This window comes from Lacerta agilis, chromosome 17 (genome assembly GCF_009819535.1).
Source record: "Lacerta agilis isolate rLacAgi1 chromosome 17, rLacAgi1.pri, whole genome shotgun sequence".
Taxonomy (NCBI): domain Eukaryota; kingdom Metazoa; phylum Chordata; class Lepidosauria; order Squamata; family Lacertidae; genus Lacerta; species Lacerta agilis.
In genome coordinates this window covers 22,567,825-22,592,042 of record NC_046328.1, presented here as the reverse complement: position 1 = coordinate 22,592,042, position 24,218 = coordinate 22,567,825, and the positions used below count along the sequence as shown (strand labels likewise).

General features: G+C 45.1%; 1 protein-coding gene across 1 annotated transcript in view; it reads left to right on the top strand.

The window, feature by feature from the left end:
- The window catches only part of LOC117039105 (SLAM family member 9-like), a 39,035-nt gene extending 33,740 nt beyond the window's left edge, over nt 1–5,295 (top strand). The window contains exons 9-10 of the mRNA XM_033136139.1: nt 2,815–2,904; nt 4,879–5,295. Coding sequence (XP_032992030.1) covers nt 2,815–2,904; nt 4,879–4,965 — 177 coding nt within the window. The 3' untranslated portion in view covers nt 4,966–5,295. The remainder of the gene's footprint in view (nt 1–2,814; nt 2,905–4,878) is intronic.
- Nucleotides 5,296–24,218: the final 18,923 nt, after the last annotated feature.

Sequence of the window (24,218 nt, the reverse complement as noted above, 5' to 3'; positions counted from 1 at the left end):
GTGTCCAATTCACAGTTCAATTCATGGTTTCAATTCGGCAATTTCTTTTCAGCGTTCAGAATGTTATGAGCATCTGCGGTGAAGTGTAAAATACACTTAAGACTGAGAAAACATCAAAACGCCTACACAGTGGAATGTGAAGCGTTACTTTTATTTCCTCCAGCCGTAACATTATTTGAGCTTAAAGGTCGAAAGAATATAAAGAGTAAATTTTTTAAAGAAAAAAAAAAGTAAGAAAATGAATGGTTTCTAGTTCATCTTCAACTACAAAGTTCTACCTCAAAATGGACTTAATTCATGTTATAGCTGGCGGGAACTGCTTTTAGTTCAAAGCTTTTTGAATTAATTGGGTAAATTGGTCAAGCCACCCTTGTAGTCCTGTGTCCCGTTCTGGCAAGCTGGAATGTGTGCCAAGGAGGGCGACCAAGATGATCAAGGGTGTGGAAACCAAGCCATATGAGGAACGGTTGAGGGAGTTGGGTATGTTTAGCCTGGAAAAGAGCAGACTCAGACGACATGTGATAGTCATCCTCAAATATCTGAAGGCCTGTCACAAGACAGATGGAGCAAGCTTGTTTTCTGCTGCTCCAGAGGGGAGGAATTACAAGAAAGGGAATTTTGACTAAACCTAAGGAATAACTTTCTGACATAAAGAGCTGTTTGACAGTGGAACTTTGTAAGGTGGCGGACCTTCATTAGAGGTTTTTAAGAAGAGGTTGGATGGCCATCTGTCATAGACTCTTTAGCTGAGATTCCTGCTTTGGCAGGTGGTTGGACAAGATCCACAGGGTTCCTTCGAACTCCACAAATCTGTTGTTGTTCAGTCGTGTCCGACTCTTCGTAACCCCATGGACCGGAGCACACCAGGCACCCCTATCCTCCACTGCCTCCCGCAGTTTGGCCAAACTCATGCCAGTCGCTTCGAGAACACTGTCCAACCATCTCATCCTCTGTCGTCCCCTTCTCCTTGTGCCCTCCATCTTTCTTAACATCAGGGTCTTTTCCAGGGAGTCTTCTCTTCTCATGAGGTGGCCAAAGTATTGGAGCCTCAACTTTAGGATCTGCCCTTCCAGTGAGCACTCAGGGCTGATTTCTTTAAGGATGGATAAGTTTGATCTTTTTGCTGTCCATGGGACTCTCAAGAGTCTCCTCCAGCACCATAATTCAAAAGCATCAATTCTTCGGCGATCAGTCTTCTTTATGGTCCATCTATGATTCTATTATTCATTCCAAGCACTACAGAAAACTGAGGGATTGTGTCCTGATTACAGGACTTGACTTGGCCTCTGCTATGATTTCAGATTAGATGATTCAGGGCGCAGAGATAGGGGCCCTATCAGACCATAGGTCTATTTAACTCAGTACTGTCTACAATTAGTGGCAATGATTCCCCAGGGTCTGAGGCACAGGATATTCCCAATGCTACCAGTGATGTCAAGAATTGTACATGGGACCTTCTGAGTACACAGCATCAGCAAGCACTCTGCAAATGAGCCAAGGGCCTTTCCCAAAGATGCACAAGCTACAGGAAGCACAAGGGCCTCGTTCTTCCTGTCCTACATGAAAAACCCACTGCAAAAATTGTCTTGCCCCCAAAAAGTTCCCCTGAAAGCTGCATACTTTCTGCAAATGGCACAGAATTTCTTGGCATTAGAAATGTGGTCTAATAACAATACAAACCATTTTATTAGTAATTACCAATGGGGCTTTGTAGTTTAGAGAAAGAGGTGACATGATAGAAATTCGCAAACTTATTCATGGCATGGAGAAAGCGGCTAGGGAAAGCTCCCCCCCCCTCTCATAATGCTAGAACTCGCAGACATCCACTGAAGGTTGGAAGATTCAGGACAGACAAAAGGAAGTCCTTTTAAATGCAGCACTCAGACGGTGGAACTCCCTCCCACAGGAGCCAGCGATGCCGCCAACTTGGATGGCTTAAAAAGAGGGTTAGACAAATTCGTGGAGGACTAGGCTATCAAGAGCTACTTGCCATGATGGCTGTGCTCTGCCTCCAAAGTCGGAGGCAGTTACACTTCTGAATATCAGTTGCTGGGAAACACAGGAGGGGAGAGAGCTTTCGTGCTTAGGTCCTGCTTGCTGGTTTCCTGCAGGCATCTGGTTGGCCATTGTGAGAATAGGAAGTTGCTGGACTAGAATGATCCAGCAGGGTTGTCTTATGTTCTTATGGCCAGCTTGGTTTAACAGCTTATTAAAAACAACTACCAAAACTACATGAGAATCTTCTCCTAAACTCTTCCAAACAATTTTTTTTTAACCATCAGGAATCAGCGTGTGTGTTTAAAGTGAAGGGGAAGCTGAATCCCTTCTTCTTCCTTGTCATTCTATAAGGCAGGCCAAGGATAGCCAATGTGGCGTTCTCCAGATGCTGTGGACTACAACTCCCATAATCCCTGACCATTGGCCATGCTGGCTGGGGCTGATGGGAGTTGTGGCCCACCATGTCTGGAAGACACCATGTTGGTTAACCCCTCTCTAAGATAATACTATGTACTTTGAAGCTGTCCATCTCTTTGCACAGCCACCCTAGCCTTAAGTCCCCAGATGTTATTGGACTACAACTCCCATTATCCCCAACCTGCTTAGTCAATGGTCAGGGACAATGGAAGTTGTGGTCCAACAACACCTGTAATCTCAAGGTTAAAGACGACTGACCTAGGAAACCTGATCCCCTTTGGCAGGATACAGATTTGAGATTCATGGCAATCAATAGCCGGTTTTTTTCCAGTGATGTTCCAGCTCCACAAGGCCTGTTTGAACCTCCCCCCCCCACTGTAAATTTCTTCTCTTTCCCAGAATCCTTTGCAAACAGATGACGAGAAGATGCGGAGAACCAGAGAAAAGAGTGCGAAAACAATTTACTCAGAGATCACCAAGCCTCAAGAGGCACGTGGATTTTTAAACATCTATTTCTTAGCAAGTGGTGATGGGTTGTAGCCTGGAAAGGGGAGTGGGGAAGCTGGGTCCGTTGCAAAGCCACATGTTACTCAAGGCTGGTGGCATAGAAAGTTGCAAGATCTGTGGTTGCGTTAAAGGTTGGGGTGGGAAGATGTGAGTGGAATCTCCAGGTGTGAAAGAAAAAAAAGTCACACCACAATACAGCGCAGAATGTCTTCTTAGCTGCTAAATTTATTTTCTTAACAGCCTCAGCTTTCGTTTTCTTTTTTAATGGAAATGAGCTCATTGGCTTCCCACGCTTGCAAAGGGGGAAGTCTGAAAAATGCCTCTCCGTGGTTGGGAGATGATCCTGAACAAGATTCCCCATAGTCTATGCGAGTGCATTTCACAGCCGCTTTGCCCCTCCTTGTGAGTAGCAAGCTGCAATAAGTTCTGCAAAGTGGTAAAAAGGAACTTTCACAATGCAAGAGAATCCACACGTATGTTCTCAACTTACCCCATCTACACAGGTTGCATCATTTTCAATCTGCTGCTTTCTTTTTTAATGCAACCTAGGTTTAGGTTAGGGACCCGGGTGGCACTGTAGGTTAAACCTCAGAGCCTATGGCCTGCCAATCAGAAGGTCGGTGGTTCAAATCCCCGCACCGGGTGAGCTCCTGTTGCTCGGTCCCTGCTCCTGCCAACCTAGCAGTTGGAAAGCATGAAGTGCAAGTAGATAAATACCGGTAGGTAGGCAGGAAGGTAAACGGCATTTCTGTGTACTGCTCTGGTTCGCCAGAAGCGGCTTAGTCATGCTGGCCACATGACCCGGAAGCTGTACACCAGTTCCCTCGGCCAGTAAAGTGAGATGAGCACGGCAACCCCAGAGTCGTCTGTGACTGGACCTAATGGTCAGGGGTCCCTTTACCTAGGTTTGTAACTAGGGATGCGCATTGCGCATGGCACTGTGGTCTAAACCACTGAGCCTCTTGGGCTTGCTGATCAGAAGGTCAGCAGTTTGAATCCCCGCGATGGGGTGAGCTCCCATTGCTTGGTCCCAGCTCCTGCCAACCTAGCAGTTTGAAAGCACGTCGAAGTGCAAGTAGATAAATAGGTACTGCTCCGGTGGGAAGGTAAACGGCGTTTCCGTGAGCTGCTCTGGTTTCGGTGTTCCGTTGTGCCAGAAGCAGCTTAGTCTTGCTGGCCACATGACCCGGAAAAACTGTATGTGGACAAACGCCGGCTCCCTTGGCCTGTAAAGTAAGATGAGCGCCGCAAACCCAGAGTCGTCTGTGACTGCACTTAACTGTCAGGTGTCCTTTACCTTTACCTTTAGGTTTGTAACTACCCCAGTATTAAAACTCTTGACCTTCGCAGACACACATCCTTCTCCTTCTGAATCTGTGAGGCTCAGCTCGCCATCTATGGCAGACTTCCCCAACCTGGTGCCCTTTAGACATTTTGGACTACAACTCCCATCAGCTTGAGCTAGGACAGCCATATATTGCTGGCACTGATAGGACCATGGCTGGCTGGGGCTGATGGGAGTTGTTGCCCAAAACAACTGCAGGGCATCGGATTGGACACAGATCTGTGTTGTATCCACATTTGGTTCACACACAGTCCTCTCCCTCCTCATTTAATCCCCCTAACAACCCTGTGAGGTAGGTTAGGCTAAGAGGAAGTGACTGGCCCAAGGTCAAGTGGGGCTTTGAACCCTGGTCTCCCAGGTCCTAGTCCAACACTCTCACCACTGGGCTGCTGGGGTGGGCAGCAGCTTAGGATAGCTACCACTATGGGGAAGAGCCTGCTGGACTAGGCAGACCCACCTTGGCTTTTCCGGCCAACAGGGCTCAGCTGGTATTCTGATGTGCATTGCTGAATTGGTGCTCATTCTGCAAACAGGCAGCAGTATCTTTCAGAATAGGCAGCGACTTCCTTAACGGCGCCGTCCTATGGAAATGTGTTTGTTTTCTCTTGCAGCGCGAGGACCAGGACTCCAAGACAGTCTACGAGACAGTGAACAACCCAAAACCTGCTGAAACCACAGAGTACGACAAAATTCTCTAGCAACCCACTGGACCAAGGACCAAGGGGACAAAGCAGTAGCAGAGACTGGACCATCAGAGCAAACAGCGCATGGATGCAAATCCATCTGCCTTCAGTTATCCCCCACCTGCCTGCCTTCTCACCTACATACATTCAGCCTAGAGCATGGCCTTGCCTGTCAGCTCCCTCCTCTTTAGGGTTTAGCCACACACCCATCTGCCCCAAAACTTTGGGTTTTCCACAGTTTGCTATTTGTTCAAATTTACTGCAAAAGACCAGTCCCGGAAAACCACTCGAAAGCACAAGACCAGTGGGAAACTGCTTGGACCCATGCAGAAGAGGAAGTGTGGGTGAGCCCTTCACCTCAGTGTTGCTCTTGTAGCTGGGATAGCTCAGTTGGTAGATCGTAAGACTCATAATCTCAGGTTCGTGGGTTCAAACCCCACCTTGGGCAAAAGATTTCCTGCATTGCAGGGGGTTGGACTAGATGACTTGTGGTCCCTTCCAACACTACAATTCTATGATTCCATGAGAACTCAACAGGGAGGAGGAGGGAGGAGGACAAAACTAGAATGAGTTGGCTCCACCTATCATTGGCTGTTGAGCTTTCTGCCTTCCACATCCCACTGGGTACCAGCCACCACAGCAAAGCAGGGGTAGATGCCCACCCACAGGGCAGCACTGCCACCAGCATCTAGTAGAAACTCACCTCTTCCAAAGCAGAGCAAAAGGGAAAAAATGCACCATGTCAATCACCTGTCTGCACAATTATGTCAGCTTTTGGCAATCAGGTAATTGGGTAATTGTTGAGGTTTGCAAAATGCCTCACACCACCCAATGCAATGTCTCATTCTGTTCTAAAGCAGTCCAAGTTGGTGGCCAGCCTTACCTCTTGTGGGAACAAGTACAATCATTTGGCTATATGCTCTGTGAGGATCTTTCTTTCGTTCTTTCTTTCTTTCTTTCCTGAACCTTCCAGCATTCAGCTTCATTGAATGCCCTGCCAGCTGCCAGTTCTCATCTTAAGAGAGAGGAAGAAAACCTATCCCTGCCCACTTTTGCTGGCTTAGAATTTGTCTCTTAAACTCACCCAAGTTGGTGGCTGTCACAGTGTCTCTGTCCACCCATCTGCTTCTTTCCACCCGTTATTATCTGCTGCCTATTTGGGACCCTTATTTGCAATAGAGAATATGCACTGGAAGTCAAAATACATGGATATTTGGAGTCAGAATTGAGCAGAAACATGGACCCATCATCTGCCGCAGCCCAGGACAGCAGGGTTGTCTGCTTCCAAGTGAATTGTCGAGATCTTTTATGGAGGCCCCTGCTTCAAGTGCCTCCACCTTTGGAGAGAAGATGGATTAGCTTCATGAGAAAGGACCCCTCTTCTGCAATGGCATCCACAGAACTCACTCACTTGTCTCCCCTTCCAGATTAATTTGCTGATCAGCAGGCTGAATCATTAGCGCTGTCTCACAACATTTGTTTGATTTTCTTGTAGGTATGTGCATTTTTGTTTGGCACTTTAGGGTAATTTTGAATGTTGTGTGCACGCACATTACCTTGTTAAATGAATGTCTGTAATGCTTTGTTTTGTAAGGACTTCAACATAAAAAAATTCCTTCCAGTAGCACCTTAGAGACCAACTAAGTTTGTTCTTGGTATGAGCTTTGAAGAAGTGTGCATGCACACAAAAGCTCATACCAAGAACAAACTTAGTTGGTCTCTAAGGTGCTACTGGAAGGATTTTTAAAATTTTGTTTCAACTACGACAGACCAACACGGCTACCTACCTATATCTTCAACAGAATGCCACTTTTTAAAATAAATAACTATTCCCCCTCGCTTCCTGTCCATTCTTCTTCAGCTGCTCAGTCAACCCTTCCCTGGTTCAGCCATCTCTGCCTTCTCAGTCACTTCGCTCTATGCTCACATTCCATGCCTACTAATCAAATGTCAAGGGACAGATTGGGGAGAAATTTTATTCCGTTTGCTTTTAAAGGCAAACTTGCATAATTCACCCTTTTCAAAAGGACAAGTGTCATCTTTCAAAATCTGCACTTCTTAAAGTTTTGCATTGCAGTTCTCCAGTAATACGTTCAAAAAATTGTATATGCCAGGGTAAAGTGTTCATATAAATGGATATATTGAAGTGAAAATAACATACAAGAATGCATTATGTGGGGAGGGGAGTACAGGTATATTAACAGAACCTTGCACTGAAATGTTGGTGGATTTTCAAAAAATCACAAACTGGTGTGAAAATGTGAACAGCTTAATTTAAAACTGGAAAAATGAGAAACGGAAGTTGAGACTTCCTCACCTCAACAAGGACGGTCCAGCTCTCCCTTGATGCTCCTTTTGGATACACAGCAGGCTCAAAAAGATGCTGGACAGGTGTATTTGCATGGTTTGTTGTTTTTTTGCCTTGCCAGAGCTCATCCACACTTTCTCTTGACCCACATTTTGATCGTAAAAGGTAAAGGACCCCTGGATAGTTAAGTCCAGTCAAAGATGACTATAGGGTGTGGCGCAAATCTTGCTTCAGGCTGTGGGAGCCGGCATTTGTCTACAGACAGCTTTCTGGGTCATATGGCCAGCATGACTAAACCACTTCTGACGCAACCGGACATCATGACGGAAACCAGAGCGCACGCAAATGGTGTTTACTTTCCTGCCACAGCAGTACCTATTTATCTACTTGGACTGGTGTGATTTTGGACTGGTGTGATTTCGAACTGCTAGGTTGGTAGTAGTAGTAGTAGTAGTAGTAGTAGTAGTAATCACCATCATCATAAATACCCCATTCATCTGGCTGGGTTTCCCCAGCTACTCTGGGCAGTTCCCAACAGATTAAAAACAGAATAAAACATCAAACATTACAAACCCCTAAACAGGGCTGCCTTCAGATGGTGGAAGCTGGGGCAGTGTGACAGCCCAATAACTATTTGCATTGCCCTGCAGATCTGTGCCTTGTGATAATCCTGTCTTACCCACTGACTCAGATCTTATCAGATGCACAGAGAATCTGAAGAGAGATTTTGTTTAACTGAGCTTCCAATTCAGTGGGTAAGATCAGATCTTCAGCTGGGTTCTGGATGAGACAGGCAGGCAGGCAGGGGTGCAAGGCAAGGCAAAAGGGAACTTCTGCAGCACAGACCAATCACTTGTTCTGGTACATCAACAATTAATTGCACATTTATTCAAAAGCCAGTTAAAACTATTTAGTTTAATTAATTAAATAAGATTTATGAACTTGATCCAGTGCTACCAACTTTTCAAAGTCTGGTATTTACACTGACTTTGATACTTAGCATTGCCAAAGGCCTGCACTTTGCATTTTTTTTTCAGACCCCGCCAAATCCAAGCATTAAAATTGATGTGGAGTTTACCAGCAGCGCTTTCAACCCTGACCCTGTTCTGTGTTAAGGCAAAAAAATAAAATGAAAACGGAACAGTTGCAGCAGCAGCTGAAGCCAGAATCCACTTTGCATGCAGCCATGTGTATCTCTTCCTCCTCCTCCTCCTGCTCCAAGCAGCCTTCAAGAATGAGAGGACAACTTCACCCTTCGGCCCCCCCCCCCACACACCTGTTTTAATTCGCAAACTTCCTCTCCCCTGGATCTTTTCTGTTGCAAAGCAAAAAGCTGCTGGGCAGCGGAGGTAGAGCTTCAGCAGAAAAATCACAGAAAAATATTAAGCCAGCCGCTTCCCTGCCACTTCTGCTGATAGGAGAACCCAGTGCTTAGCAGCAGAATGCAGACTTGAGGTGGAGAAAGCTCCATCTAAAAAAGGATCTCAAGGAGCAGGTAATGAGGGAGATCTTGCAGAGCCTTAGGCAGTTGGAGCAGACGATTTATTTTTATTTTTGGTTTTTCAAATTACAGTTTTACGATCACGTATCCAACATACAACATAAAGACAATATTCCACAGAATCTCCTGGACTTCGCTCCTCCCCTTTGTGGGTCCTATTGTTAATCATTTCCTCCTGCATCTTTTATAATCAAATCTTTTACATCTCTGCTATATCCAAAATTCGCCATTAAACTACAAGGAATTCAATCCATTAATCACATGTAGATTAATGGATTGAATTTATATCCTACCTTTCATCCAAGGAACTCAAGGTGGCACACACATTGTCTCTCCTCATTTAATCCCTACAGCAACCCTATAAAGTAGGTAAGGCTGGGAGGGGCAGTGATAGGCTTCCCAACTTCATGGTTGAGTGGAGGATTTGAACCCCGGTCTCCCAGGTCCTAGTCCGACACTCTAACCATCACACCACACTGGCTCTCAATACAGAGGGACTGATTATTTGACTCATTACACGGTTAGCAGCTTCGTGTGTTTACATGGCCACTGAAACTTCCTGGAGGCTGTTTTTGGCACGTGTGTTTTTTTAAAAAAAGTTCAAGAAAACAAATGTCCACATCCTGCAAATCCCTAGCCTGCCTTCATCATCTGTAGTATTTCTACAGCATTTCTTCTTTTAACTCTCTAGTTAAAGGGGAAGCGGAGATAGAAAAGGAGGAACTGCTGCTTTCTGAATCGTTCACGAGGTTTTGCTCTAGAGTCCGCCGCAGAAAACAGACTCCAATGCAGACCCATGGAGGATGGCTTTGGATTCTGCTGCTCTTTCCCCTGACAGGTGAGTTCCGAAGTCAGAAACTTCACATTATTGTAGGACACGTGCTTTCCAAAAGGCGTCCAGCCCAATTCTTTTATCCGGCCGAGCTCTGTCTCCACACTCAGCTGCAGAACAGGAAAAGACAGGGACAGTCGTGGTGGTTTAACAATATCTGACCGGCAGGAGGACTTATAGCATAGAGCAGCACTTTGGGGCCTTATACCACTTCCCCCAAAGAATGCAGGGAAATACGCTGCGCAGTGGTTCAACACCCACACGTCAGAGGGGAAGTGGAGGCAGCTGGGCTGAGGCAATGGAGGATCTTTATGTTCCCTGACTCTCAAAGAGAGGGAGCTGTCCAATCAGAAGGTCCAGAAAACGCAGTCATGAGACAGGCGGGCGGTGTGATGACCTGTTCACTGAGCACGTACATCCTGATTTGCTTGCAATGGAGGATAGAAAAAGTCTGCTTTCTCATGAGCACTCATTCTGGGGTTGGTGGGGAGGTTCTATATCTGAGCATCCTTCCTGACTTGCATACACAAAGATTATATGTCCTATTATTTACTTACAGTGTTTATATAGTGCTTTTCAGGCAGACTTCACAGAGTGGTTTACCTAAGGTTGTTACAACTACAAGCACAGATTTATTTTTTTATTATTCTTTTAAGTTGCAGCAGAATGGAAGTGACAAGTCCCACTTATGGGAACTGGATGGCAACACTTCTGGTTAAAGTTGTTTTGGGTTCCCACCCAAGCAGATTTGTTGCAACAGAGTACTTTAGTCCACTTTAGTTGTGCAAAAAATCTAGGTGCGAGGCTGCTCAGCCACCCAGCTCATCGGGCAGAGCCCGCGGGTCCCTGCGGAACAAAGAAGGAGTCCAGCCACCAACCGGAGCAATTAGCTGTAGACCAAAGTTTATTGCGCAACAGGTTCAAAGAGGAATTTTTGAACCCCGAGAATGGGGCGACAAGAACTTTTAAACCTTTCTGCCTTATCCCAGCATACAGTTCGTTGAGCATCATCACTACATCATTGCTACATCATCACTACATCACCAAAGGGGAGGGTTATACATGATTAACATAGGAGGAATGTGTCAGGGTAACAGGCAAATAGAGGATATGTACTGTATTGGGAAGCAGCTACTACAAAAGAACAATAGAACTATGGTTTGCATAGTCTGGCACCTGGGCAAGTCTGGAGGAGAGCCTTTGCCCAGCGATTTTCAAGGGCAAAATAGCATTTGAATGGAGGAAACTGGCAAAGGAGTTGATTTTATATGATTTTTAAAGCTAGGTAACTTCCCTGATCTGTCAAGTCGAGAGGATACATTTATGCATAATATTTGTAACATTTAACAACTTTAAAGATGTGCCCCCCTTGTAATTTCCGTAACGAAACCTAACTCAGATTCCCAGAGCAAGTAGCCCTCTGAGAGAGTGCAAAGTGATTTGTGGGTAGCTGTTCACGTGGGAGTGGTTGATTAAACACCAAAATCACTTTGAGCAGGAGGGGGGGAGATCCTCCAAAATTTCCCAGCTGGAATCTGCTTGCAAATTTAATTGTTTGTCTTTTAAAGATTTGCACCTTTAAAATGAAATAAGGTGTAACAAGCACTCAGCTTCACAACATGATATTTCAAATATTGCATGTTTTCTCATGCTATTTGGTGTGTCTAATTTTTATTTGATTGTCCATTGCTCAAGCCAGAGATTCCTCTGGAAAGGAGGCTGCTTTGGGTTTTTTTATACATACCGGTATATACATACATACATTCCATTTCAGCCATAAGCTACAATTTAACAAAGGAGGAGGTAAAATAGGGCTACATTTAGGCACATTTAACAATGCACATTTAAAGCACATTACTTCCACCAAACAGTTATGGGAACTGTAGTTTCTCCTCTCACAGAACTATAATTCCCAGCAATCTACAGTCCCCAACATTCTTTGGTGGACGCCATGTGCTTTAAACACTGGTTGTGCTTTAAATGTAAGGTGTGGCTCTGCCCGAAGACTAAAGATGACAGTTTTTCAACATGCCTTCTTATCAGCCTCTTCCATATGCCTGGCTGAAATGAAACAACAAACAATCCCAACAAGAAACGTTTGTGGTTTTGTGGGACTGCTGTTTTGTAACGGCAACAAACTGCAAGAAGCCCAGGCATGCAGGCTGGAGCAGATCTGTGCAAGAATAAAGGAAACAACCCAAAGCCTCCCTTTGCTACTCTGTCGCTGGTTCATGACATCCAAATGGAGCCAAATGGGAGCTGCCTTTGAATTTCCAGCTTTCCAGTAGAACCCCCTTCCCCACACACTTAACAAACACTTGCTATGAATTTGCAAGTGAGGAGAAAGTGTTCCCGTGCTCAGATCCTGCTTGCACACCTCCCAGTAGAGGCATTTGGAAGGCCATTGTGAGAACAGGATGCAGGACTAGATGGGTCTGATCCAGCCATCTTCTAACACCCTTATACGGCTCACAAACTTGCAAACATATCTTCATTCAAACCCCAAAGTGTAGAAATCTGCTGGTTTTTCCTTTTCCTTTTTTTCAAATCCAAACCTCTCAAGAACTTCTCAAGAGCAATGGGGTCAACGGACCGCTGATGCTGTACTATTAGTGCTGAGGACGATGTCCTGCTTTTAGGTCTCTGTGTGTGCATTTGTTCCAGGGAAATTTCAACAATCCCCATTCTGAAAAACAAAGAGCTTTACAAATCCGCATGCTCTCTGTGCAATTCCTCTTAGGAGTACTGAGTTATCTCTGCTTTGCATATGGGGAAGAGGCGAGGCTTTGCAAAGAACAAGAGTTGCCCTCCAAGTACGGAAATGTGGGCCCCTGAGTGGCCTCAGGATCCCAGGGGTGCTGCTCAAAGCAGGAACATTAAAGAGATGTTAATGAGCCAGCTGCCAAAGCTGCCAGCTTTTGCTCTGCAAATCCCTGCCAATCCCACCTCCTTGCATTAAGATAGTTTTAATTGAGGTGAGAATATTCACACAGCTAATATTCCAGGGGCTCCCCAGTACTCATTGTTTTCAGAAATAGCTGACTTGCGTTCTTGCAACAAAAGAGAATTGGGTACCAAAGAGATCCTGCCCACTTGGATACCCAGGAGAGGGGTCTTGCCAACTCACATTTGCAGGGATTGGTGCTTTAGGAAAATGGCCGCTTCATCCCCTTGAATTGTACAAGGATGGGCAGCCAGAGAGGAATGGTCTTCCTTGCCTGAAAAAGAGGGGGGCCGGCGTGCTAACTCTAGGGGACCGAAGGCACCTTGGCCCCCTCAATATTTGTTTTAGGGGGGGGGCAATCTTGAAGTGGCCCTGCACACAACACAGCACACAACTCCTCCAGAATTACAGGCGCTTTGCCCACACACAATGCACATGAGGTCACATGTGCACAATGCACAATGTTTGTGACATCACGTGCGCACAACATGCGCCCGGCCCCCTCAATCTTGGGGGCAAACTGGCATCTCTGGAGGGGGAGGCAGTCCCCTTGTTAGATCCATACTCAGCCCATGCAGATGGCCAAACTGCCATCCAGCTCCCTCATTCTGGGATAGCTGAAGTGGATAGATAGTATCATCCCTCCATGTGGTGAGGAGAATTTTTGCTGCACATCCAGTATGGCCGATCCTTAGAGAACCTTTTGATCATCTTCCTTGAGGACTCTAATTAATCTATTACCAAACAGGCAGTAACATATCTGAACGTTGTCACAGCTCTCAGATCTGCTATGACTATTAGTTTCTAGCTTGTCATGTTTAATAATTAATACTTGATTCTCCCGAGGTTGTGTTACTTTATATTTTGTACTTTATATTGACTGGTTTCTACCACTGGTATAAACTCGGATGGAAACTCTCCCATATTCTCAGCTTTCAAAACATGGCTGAAGTTTAACATATGGGGTGCTGCCCAAATGCATCTTGGGAATGCCGTGTGTTGTTATGGATCCGGTTATAAGAATTCTAAGGTCTCAAATATAGAATAAATGTTCATAAACCACATGTCTGAAATAGTACAGAAGGGCAATCCTGAAGCCATTTTGACTCTCCGAAATTGACCTCAAATATTTCTCTGCAAGGAGGAAGGAAATGGGAAAAGCTTTCCAATTGTCTTTGGACTGCAGGAGCTCACACCTCTCTGCAAATATAGTCTGGCAAGTATGGTATATGTTAAGCTGGGCAAACTATCAATATGTGTAAGAGATTCAGTATTTACCATCTCAAAGGAATGGCCAGGCTACCCAGAAAAGGCAACTAGATAAGGCATTATCAGGTATCCAGGCAGACAGGAGAGAAGCAACACTTAAATTTCTGCTGGAGAACCACCTCCATCTGTGATGTATGTATGATGTTTTTTTTGGGGGGGTCTTGGGTTACAGGGTGGGCAATTTCAAAAGCTTACATACCATTGTTCTGTGTCTCTTCTACCTCGGGAGGGAACTCTGTTGCAACAGAAAAATAAATATCTGCTTTGCTGGGAGCTGGGGGCACTGTTATACAGTGGTTCCGTTCCTTCCTCCTGGGCCATGTCCAGAAAGTGGTGTTGGGGGATGAGTGTTCAGACCCCTGGGCTCTCACTTGTGGGGTGCCTCAGAGTTCCATCTTCTCCCCCATGCTTTTTAACATCTACATGAAGCCGCTGGGAGAGATCATCAGAGGTTTGGGCTGGGTGTTCATCAGTATGCAGATGATACCCAGCTCTACCTCTCTTTCAAATCGAAACCAGTGAAAGCGGTGAAGGTCCTGTGTGAGTGTCTGGAGGTGGTTGGAGGATGGAAGGTGGCTAACAGATTGAGGTTGAATCCTGACAAGACAGAAGTACTGTTTTGGGGGGACAGGGGATGGGCAGGTGTAGGGGACTCCCTGGTCCTGAATGGGGCAACTGTGCCCCTGAAGGACCAGGTGTGCAGCATGGGAGTAATTTTGGACTCACAGCTGTCCATGGAGGCACAGGTCACTTCTGTGTCCAGGGCAGCTGGTACGCAGGCTGAGACCCTACCTGCCCACAGACTGTCTCACCAGAGTAGTGCATGCTCTGGTTATCTCCCACTTGGACTACTGCAATGCGCTCTACATGGGGCTACCTTTGAAGGTAACCTGGAAACTACAATTAATCCAGAATGCGGCAGCTAGACTGTTGACTGGGAGTGGCCACCGAGACCACATAACACCTACATTGGCTCCCAGTACGTTTCCGAGCACAATTCAAAGTGTTGGTGCTGACCTTTAAAGCCCTAAACGCCTTTGGCCCAGTATACCTGAAGGAGCGTCTCCACCCCCATCGTTCAACCCGGACACTGAGGTCCAGCACCGAGGGCCTTCTGGCAGTTCCTTCACTGTGAGATGTGAGGTTACAGGGAACCAGGCAGAGGGCCTTCTCGGTAGTGGCGCCCGCCCTGTGGAACGTCCTCCCATCAGATGTCAAGGAAATAAACAACTACCTGACTTTTAGAAGACATCTGAAGGCAGCCCTATTTAGGGAAGTTTTTAATGACTGATGTTTTAATGTATTTTTAATGTTTTATTGGAAGCCGCCCAGAGTGGCTGGGGAAACCCAGCCAGATGGGTGGGGGTATAAATAAATTATTATTATTATTATTATTATTATTATTATTATTAAATCTGTTTTTAATTTATTGCTGGTTTTTCTGTGTTTATTGTTGTTTTGGACAGTTTTTTTCTGAAATTATTATTATTATTATTATTATTATTAACTGCTCTGAGAGTTTTGGTTCTGTTTGCAATCAAGCAATGTTCAAATTTTATGAAACAAGCAAGCAAGCAAGCAAACAAACAAACATTCTGCTTCGTCAGAAGGCATATTCGAGACATCCCCATCGTTAACATTTCTTCCTTTCTCAATCTAGCTCATCAAGCAGAGGAATCAGAACATCCCTCCAAAGATGGTCAAACAAAACATCTCCAAGCTGAGTTTGTCAACGCGACACGGCAACAAAACGAGTCCTTCACGTTGTTGCCAACTTATAATAGAACAGACCCCTCCAACAGAGACTTGGGTATCACCACTACGCTGCCTGACCCCACTGTAAAGAGCGAAACAGAACATCAAGGTAGTAAGTGCCAGGTGTTCATATGTGTGTGTTGGAGACCCCTGATTCCCCTCCAAGAGCTACAATTCGCAGAGTGGTTTCACAGTCAATCCCTCTTCACAGGGAACTTGGGGGAACCGTCACTCCGTGAGGTTTATAGGGGCCTCCTAACAACTCTCAGTGCCCTTAACAACAGTTGCCATGATTATTTGGGGGAAGCTCTGACTGTTTATAGAGTGGTACCATAGTGTTTTAAATGTATGGTGTGAATGTGGCCTATAAGTTGATGATCACAAAGCGAATAATCTATCTCATCATACAGGAGAGTCTTATCAGTTACTAAATATTAGGCCTGATAGCTAAACAGAACCTCCATTTTCTGAGGCAGTATATCCCTGCCTACCAGGTGCTGAGGGCATAAATTGGGCAAGGGCTGTTTATTGGATTCCATGAAGTCTCTTGTCTGCCCACTGTCCTATGTTGACCTTTTGTCTGCTCCAGCAAAGGCTCTTCTTCAGCATATCAGTTTTACCACAATCCCCAAGTATGAAATGGATTCGTTATTCAAAAACAGCTTGTATGATTTTGTCCAGCACATAAAGTGTTTGAATCTCCTAATTTTCTCTCCCGAAGGAAGGCTGCTGAAGCCAGCCATCACCATCCACTCAGTGAATGGGACCTGCAATGTCACCTTGAACTGTGTGGTAACTGGAGGGGAAGGAGAGGACGTGACTTACGCCTGGTCGACTTCTGAAATGGGGGCGGTTCTCTCTGAGCGGCCATCTCTACACATCACTCAGAAGCCCCCAGATCTAACCTGGGATTACACCTGCACTGTGCGCAACAAGGAGAGTCAAAACTCCAGCACCGTTTCCCTGAGAGATCACTGCCATGGTGAGGCAAGCTGCCATATTGAATTTCCACAAGGGAGAAGCACAGAAGCACACATCAACACTGCCTTGTAAAACGGGTGCCAGTCTATTCCCAAGAGACTTGAAATGTGACTGTTAGTGGTTATATCTTGCCTGGCTACAGTGAATGCCACTCTTCTCTGCATCTCTTACTATTGGCTTACTGGGCATGATGTCATGGAACGTTCACACCTAAGTGACATTGATCAGGCACCTCAAAACCCCACCCCACTTGCCCCAAAACACAAACCCATATTTTGTTTCTGGGTAGCGGGGTGGTATTTTAAAAATCCTAAAATTATCCTAGACAAGCTCAGGCTACCAGAAAGTATAGAGACTGCTTTCGCACTGCTTCTTTTCCAGCTCATAAAGGCCCTTCCCAATGAGGAGGCGACAATTCTGGGTTTCTGTAGCTTCCTCATGTATTTCATCTGTGGATGAAAAAGTGAATTGGGGAGGACCATTCTGAGCTGGGAAATGACCAGCAGGGAAGAGGTTAAGCAGTCCCATCCACCCACCCACCCATCCTTCCTCCACTGGGAAGGGTTTCTTCTGCCTCCCGATAATTGTGCAACCAGAATTTGCCATTACAGTGGAGCCTCGGTTTTTTGACATCTCTGTCAACAAACCATTTGGAACCTGAACACCATAAACCCGGAAGTAAATGCTTCCGTTTTCGAATGCGCCTTGGAAGTCAAACTTCCAAGGTGGCTTCTATTTTGAGTTTCCTTATTGTATTGAGTCTTCCATATTGAGTTTTCACTTTTCAAAAGCTTCGGAAGTTGGACAGTCTTCTGGAACGAATTACATTCGAAAACCAAGGTTCCACTGTATATGATTGAATTCCCATCTCAAAACAGCGACAGTCTGGAAGTGCCCTGAGATCCCGATTGCTCGGGACTGCTTTGGCTTTAAAGAAAAGTGGAAGATGAAATAATAATAATGGAATCCCATGAAATGCATCATTTGAGCCACAGCCTATGAGCAAAGGAAGTGCGAGAGTTCAGAGTCCAAAAGAAACCTGCTTAGCAGCAATACCTGGTGGGCCATTAGAAATATTATTGGTACAATAGCCGTGCATTTAAATGGGACATGCACTGGAGAAATTCCTTGGTACTTGTGGTCTCCCACAACTTAAACCCTCCTTAAATTGCTTGAGTAGTTTCTGGCTAGGATACCTTAGAGATACCTTCACCAACCTGGTGCCTGCTGGCCATTTTAGACCACAGCTCCCATGAGCCCCAGTCAGCATGGCGATATGGACTTCTTGGCAATGGCTGATAGGCGTTGCAGTGTCCATCAGGAGATATTTACAAAATCCAGCAAATTTTGGTTGCCATATGTAATCTGAAATTCACTCTTATTCACTCCATCTTTTACTCCAGTTCCTTCAACTCTCAATCAAGGAGCACCGACGTTCTTGTATGTTAAGTACTTAGTTCCACTTTTGCTCGTTCTGGTCCTGTTGCTGATCCTGTTCCTCATGTACAGAAGGAAGAGAGGAAGAGGTGAGACTTGGCGCTTCATTTGCTTAGTACAGACACTTCATGGCTTCCTGTCAATATTGGTTCGTTAAGGGCACTGAGAGTCGTTAGGAGGCCCCCTTATTTTCCTCCCAGAGCTGCAATTCTCAGAGTTCCCTGAGAAGAGGGGTTGGTTGTTAAACCACTCTGGGAATTGTAGCTCCACAGGGGGACTAGGGGCAGTGGCGGACCTGGGAGGGGTCTCAAATTTCAGCGACACCCTGTGCAACACAAAAATTTGGTGCCCCCCCCCCGCCTCTCATCTTCTATTCTAACTCATAGCTGTGGAGCCCCCAGGCTCTGCCCTGTCCGCCTCTTCTAGAGGTCTCCTAATACTCTCATTGCCGTTAGCAAACTACAGCTCCCAGAATTCTTGGTGTGATTGTGGCCAAAAAGGCCATGCTTAGGAAGGGTGGAAGTGGAAGGAGAGCCTTTGAGTTACAGAGCCCCCTGGTGGGTGGACATGAGCATGTGCTACAACTCTACTTCCTCTACACTACAACTTTCATTAGTCCCAACTAGCACAAGAACCACACTGGGTGAAGCCAACAGTTGCCAGCAAAAAACATCTGGTGGGCATCAGCTTGACAGATATGCTCTACTGTGCCACCCGGTGTCAGAGAGTTCACCCTTCGTTGCAAATTCACAATGCCTTGATGTGATCGCTCAAGGAATATTCTGCCCACCGCGCTATGAAACTTTCTGGCAGGTGAATAACTAAATTGATTCTCTTAAATTCTTCAAGGATTTTAAAATGGATACAGTCCATTTTTAGATCTTGCACTTCATCTTCCCTGTGAAGAAAATACTGCTGTGCACGCACACAAGATTTATTCTCAGTACTGTATTGCTTTAAATGAATATGCTATCTCTCTCTTTTGACATAGGAAGCCATAGCAGGACAGAATCTATCATTGAATCATCAGGTAAGAAAATATCCATTCAGAGCTTTTTTTAACAAGTCCAGTAGAGCCATGTTGTTTTATTACATTGCTAAGCAGAGCACCTTGAAATTCATTCTGCCTACATTATCTCAACAATCTTGACAACAGCCTCCTAAGGCAGGCCAGTATTTGTATCCCATCACTGGAGATGGGAGATGCTCAGAGCTGAGGGTTGACTACAGATCAGGTGTGGGGAAGCTTTGCCCTTTCAAGCGCCACTGAACTACAACTCCCACCATCCTATGACCTTGGCCATACTTGCTGGGGCTGATGGGAGTTGTAGTTCAGTGGCGCCTGGAAGGCAAAAACTTACCCACAGCTGCTGTTGATAATTGTCAATCTTTAACTTTTGATTTGTAGATTCCGACTTTCCTACTGCAGAAGAGGCCACGCAGCTGAATCCTGAGGTAATTTGGCTTTATATTACCCCCTGGCAAGGAGGGACCCAAACACTGCTTCCTTTCAAAATATGGTAGGAAGGCACCATAGCACTCTGTGAAAAAGAGCCATGTAGAAAAGGAGCAACGACACGAGGGGTGTTTGTTCGTTTTCAAAACCCTTCTGTTCCAGTTTTCAAGCAAGACTGCCTCATGAAGTGGTTCAAATCAATAATTGTATTATATTTATGGACCATTTGTGTTCCAACATAGCCACGAGTGCCTCCCATGTTTCTAGGCAGGGGAATTTTTATCATTTCTGCTTTTGCATTCCTTTGTTCTCCCCCACCCCCACCCCCCCAACAGGCCTTCAAGCCAATTCCTGAGGAGCCTCTGGAAATGGTGCAAGTACCAACTATAAATGATAACGAAGAGGCTTCAAGCACACAGGGCCACCAGCCAGAGGCGCAGGCAAAATGTGGACTTCCCTAACCCAGGAGGCCCATCCAAGTTCCTTTTATACAGGACAGGTGAAAAGCTCTTACTACCAACATATGGGAGCCTTGAAGCAGTTGTTCCAATTCACACTATTGATTTTAATTATGCCATGTATTCAGCTTAAAGTAGGATTGGAGCCCCCCTTGAGACATCACACACACACACACATGGCTGGGGGGGGGGGTCAATCTATGACTGCAAGAGGAAGCATTTATTGAACTTTTGAATATATATTTTTTAAGCCAGATATTTATAAACTAGCCAATGTGCCCACATTTTTCAATGAGTGCTCTTTCTTCAGGGACAAAACCACTAATTTATTCCCCAAGCTACTGAATACTTCTTCATTCTAGCACACCACCTCCATTTCTTCCTGAGGAGACGCAGCCCTGCTTTTGCCTTGGCTCAGGAAATGTTGGCCTGTGGGAGTTGTCATTGGTCTCGATGATTATACTCTCTTACCTGGGAGTTAGGTCTGCAGATAGCCAGTGTTTCATTTTTAATGTTTCATTTTTATTATACATGAACACAAACTAAACAAAAGCAAGTGTAACAACGTCACTGGGGTGGCAATATTAAAATAAAAAATTTAACACAGTGGAACCTTGGTTCTCAAACGGCTTAAGTTAACCAACAAATCAGCTCCCAAACACCAAAAACCCGGAAGCAAGTGTTCCAGTTTAAGAACGTTTTTCGGAAGCTGAACGTCTGATGCGACTGTCAGCTATTGTTTCCGGGGGCACCTGCACCAATCGGAAGCAGCAACTTGGTTTTTGAACGTTTTGGGAGTCGAATGCATTTCTGGACCGGATTAAGTTCAAGAACCAAGGTAACACTGCATTAAATTTATTAAATCCTGCATTGCGGGGATAGATTCTCAGGGTCCCTTCCAACTCTGATTCTATGATATACTTTGTTGATAAGAATTAGGGATGGGACAGTGCCCCTCTGTACATGTATGTTTAGTGATTTTTCTTATTGTGTTTGAGATTTGCAAAAACTTGTCCTTTTGAGTTGCATATGGAAGAGAGAAAGGGGACAAACTAAACATCTCCCTCTACCCCTTCTACCCAACCTAAGTGCATAGTTCGGACCTAAACAATAATAGTAAAGCTTGTATAAGAGTGTCCAAACGTTGATGTTAATATAAAGATTTCCCCCCCGTGCAACGGATATGTACATAAATGCATATATATGCACTTGATTCTCCACATGCTCACTATGAGCTGCAGGTAAGTGGGGTTCAGATAATCCATAAATCCCATAAACACCTTAAAACTATTTGTGAGGAATTTACAGCCAGGCCCTACTCCCACCGCACCTGGTAGCCAGCCCCCTACCGGCCACACATTTGGCACACTTGATAAGGGGTTCTATATGCATATAGATGTACATGTGGGATTTCAAAATCTGTACTCATGTAGGGCCCCCCTTCTCCCGCTTGCTGAGCGCAGGGCTGGTGCAGTCCTAGGCATCAGGAATAACCCCCAAGCCAGACTTCAGGGCATGGTATGCCTCTAAATCCCAATTGCAGGAAACCACAGGAGAGAGTGCTTTTGTGCTCAGGTCCTGCTTGCAAGGCTTCCCAGAGGCATGTGGCTGGCTCCTGGGAGAACAGGCTGCTGGCCTAGATGGGCCATTGACCAGATCCAGCAAGGCTCCTCTTTATGTTCTTCAAATATTTAGCCAACAGAATCCTCTTGGACTTAAAAAAAAATCTGTATGGGACATGCTCTTGCAGAGCAAGCAAACCAGTGAGTTCAGTAACATGGCATTCAAGGCTGCTCAGAGATCTTTGCAATTGCAATCAAGCTATTACAGTATAAGCACAGTCACTGGAGGGTGTAAAGATGCGTAGAAGCAGGAATTAATTGAATTTCCTTTGTTTCGTGTGATAAGCAATAGATAAAAAGACTACTTTGACAACAGCCTTTTAAGGCTGATCCTAAATTCCTTTAGGGATATCTTTTTTTCCAGCTTCACTAAATCTGCCAGCATGGATGAGAGCTCTTTTCTTTTTCAACTCCTCCCCTCATGCTTTTGGGTTTTATATTATAAACCCTTTATTTGCTGATATTATCGCCAAAATTACAGTTTATTTAGCTGAAAATTAATTCCTTTCTGCGGGGCAAAACACCCCCGTTAAGTATTAGGCAAAAACCCCCACAATTGAGCACTCATCTTTCAGAGCACAGGGCAGAGGAGCACTTGCCACATTTTCAGTACAGTGGTACCTCGGGTTACAGACGATTCAGGTTACAGACTCCACTAACCCAGAAATAGTACCTCAGGTTAAGAACTTTGCTTCAGGATGAGAACAGAAATTGTGTGGTGGCGGAGCAAGGCCCCATTAGCTAAAGTGATACCTCAGGTTAAGGACAGTTGCAGGTTGAGAACGGACCTCCAGAACGAATCAAGTTCTTAACCAGAGGTACAACTGTACTCAGCCTTCGTCAGCCCTCCAAGATGTTTTAGACCCCCAACTCCCAGAACTCCCTGGCATGATGGCCAGTTTGTACTAACAGCTGGGGTGGATGGGAGTTGGGAGTCCAGACTATCTGCAGGGCTCCAGGTCAGCAAAGGTTGATGTACCCTTGTGCTTGGCTTCAACTGCTGGAAGAGAAGAGAGCCAAATGCCAACACTTGAGACCAGTTTTACCTTGAAGATCGCCTTACCATGTGCGCACTTGACTGCTTTAATCTGCGGAACGGGAAATGATACGGGTGCCACAGAATACTCATTCCACATTTATAAGATATTGATTTTGTTATAGGAATCCTAAACTTTGGAGCTCCCTGCCTATTGACACCGGGCAGATCCTTTTACTGTGCTCTTTTCAGCGCTTGCAAAACACACTTTTGTTTAGACAACCCAGATACATCGAAAGTTTACATGAGCGTCAATCTGTTTTTAATTAGTACTTGACTGTTTTATGTAGTTGTTTTCACTGATAGTTTTAGTTTTATTGTTTTCTTCCTCTTTTTAATGGCTTTGAGGTTTGTCTTTTTTTTTCCTTGCAAGCAAGCAGTATATCCATTTTATAAAATAAAACATCCCTTTTTTAAAAAGGGGAATTCACCCAGCATTCTGTCTCAGATAGCAAAGAGACAGCGGAACTCTGACAGCAGCAATTGCAGCGCAGCCACTGTGCTCAGTGAAGCGACCTTCCAGTCAATTGCTTTCCTGCTCCACCACCTCATCCCAGAGAGATGCACTCTGCCCATAATGGCATTTAATTAAGCCGTTAATGTGCTGCATTTTGCCCTGAGTGACTGCAACAAGAGCAGTCAGCAGAAGCATTCAGAGCAGCCTGCAGCTTGGGGGAAAAGAGTCGTAGTTTGCTGTTGTGGATTTTAAGAAGCAGTAAGAACAGCTGTAACCAAATCAAACAAGGGGAAAATGGCAAAGGAGACTTCCACTCCCAGCCACTTGCTACCTAAAATTCAGGCCCACTCAGAACCTCATTTCTATCACAGCGATTTTAATGATCAACGAATCAGAGACACCAGCATGTGTTGTGAATGGGGAACCTGAAATGCCAGTTCCATAACTAAACTCTTTGTGTGGCTCTAGGCAGGTTATGACCTGCCAGCCTCTTATCTGTGAAAGTTCATTTGCGGTGCTACTGTTATCATCCATTCTGCCTCACATTTCTCAGCAGAACAGTCCTTGATATTTATCAGGGGTCAGATTGGAGTTTCCACATTTAACTTGCAAAGGGGACTTCGGCTGAGCTAGAAATACATTTCAAACTCACACCTCTCCTGTAAATATTGGAAAGAGGGGGTGGGAAAAAAGGAATTTCAAAAGTTCCAAAAGGTGTTTATTTTTATTTTTTAAAAAATGTACAGTTTTACTTCCTAGATTTATGAAAAAAAACCTTACTAACATTGCAATAATGCTTAGTACCACTGCAAACTGTAAAAACAAAATTTTATATATTAAAAAACAATTTTACATTTTACAATTTTCTACACGCATGCACAAGGTTTTTCCAACTCTGTCTTTAAAAAAGAAACAAAAAAGTATTTTCCTAAATTCAGTGTGTGTTTGAGGCCGGGGGGGGGGGGGGGAAGAAGTTTCTATTTTACATTTTCAATACGAGGGGGGGGGGTATTTCTGCCACTGAAACTATGTCCTCTTGCCAAACCACTACTTGCGATCAAGCCAGAAGGGTTTCGTCTGTGACAATGTGAAATGGCAGTGAAGTCACATCTGGAAGGCCAAGATCAGAGATACAAGCAGGGACAGGTTAAATCCGCTTTCCCCAGCTCTGACAGCTGCTCTGGACTACAATTCCCATCAGCCCCAGCCATC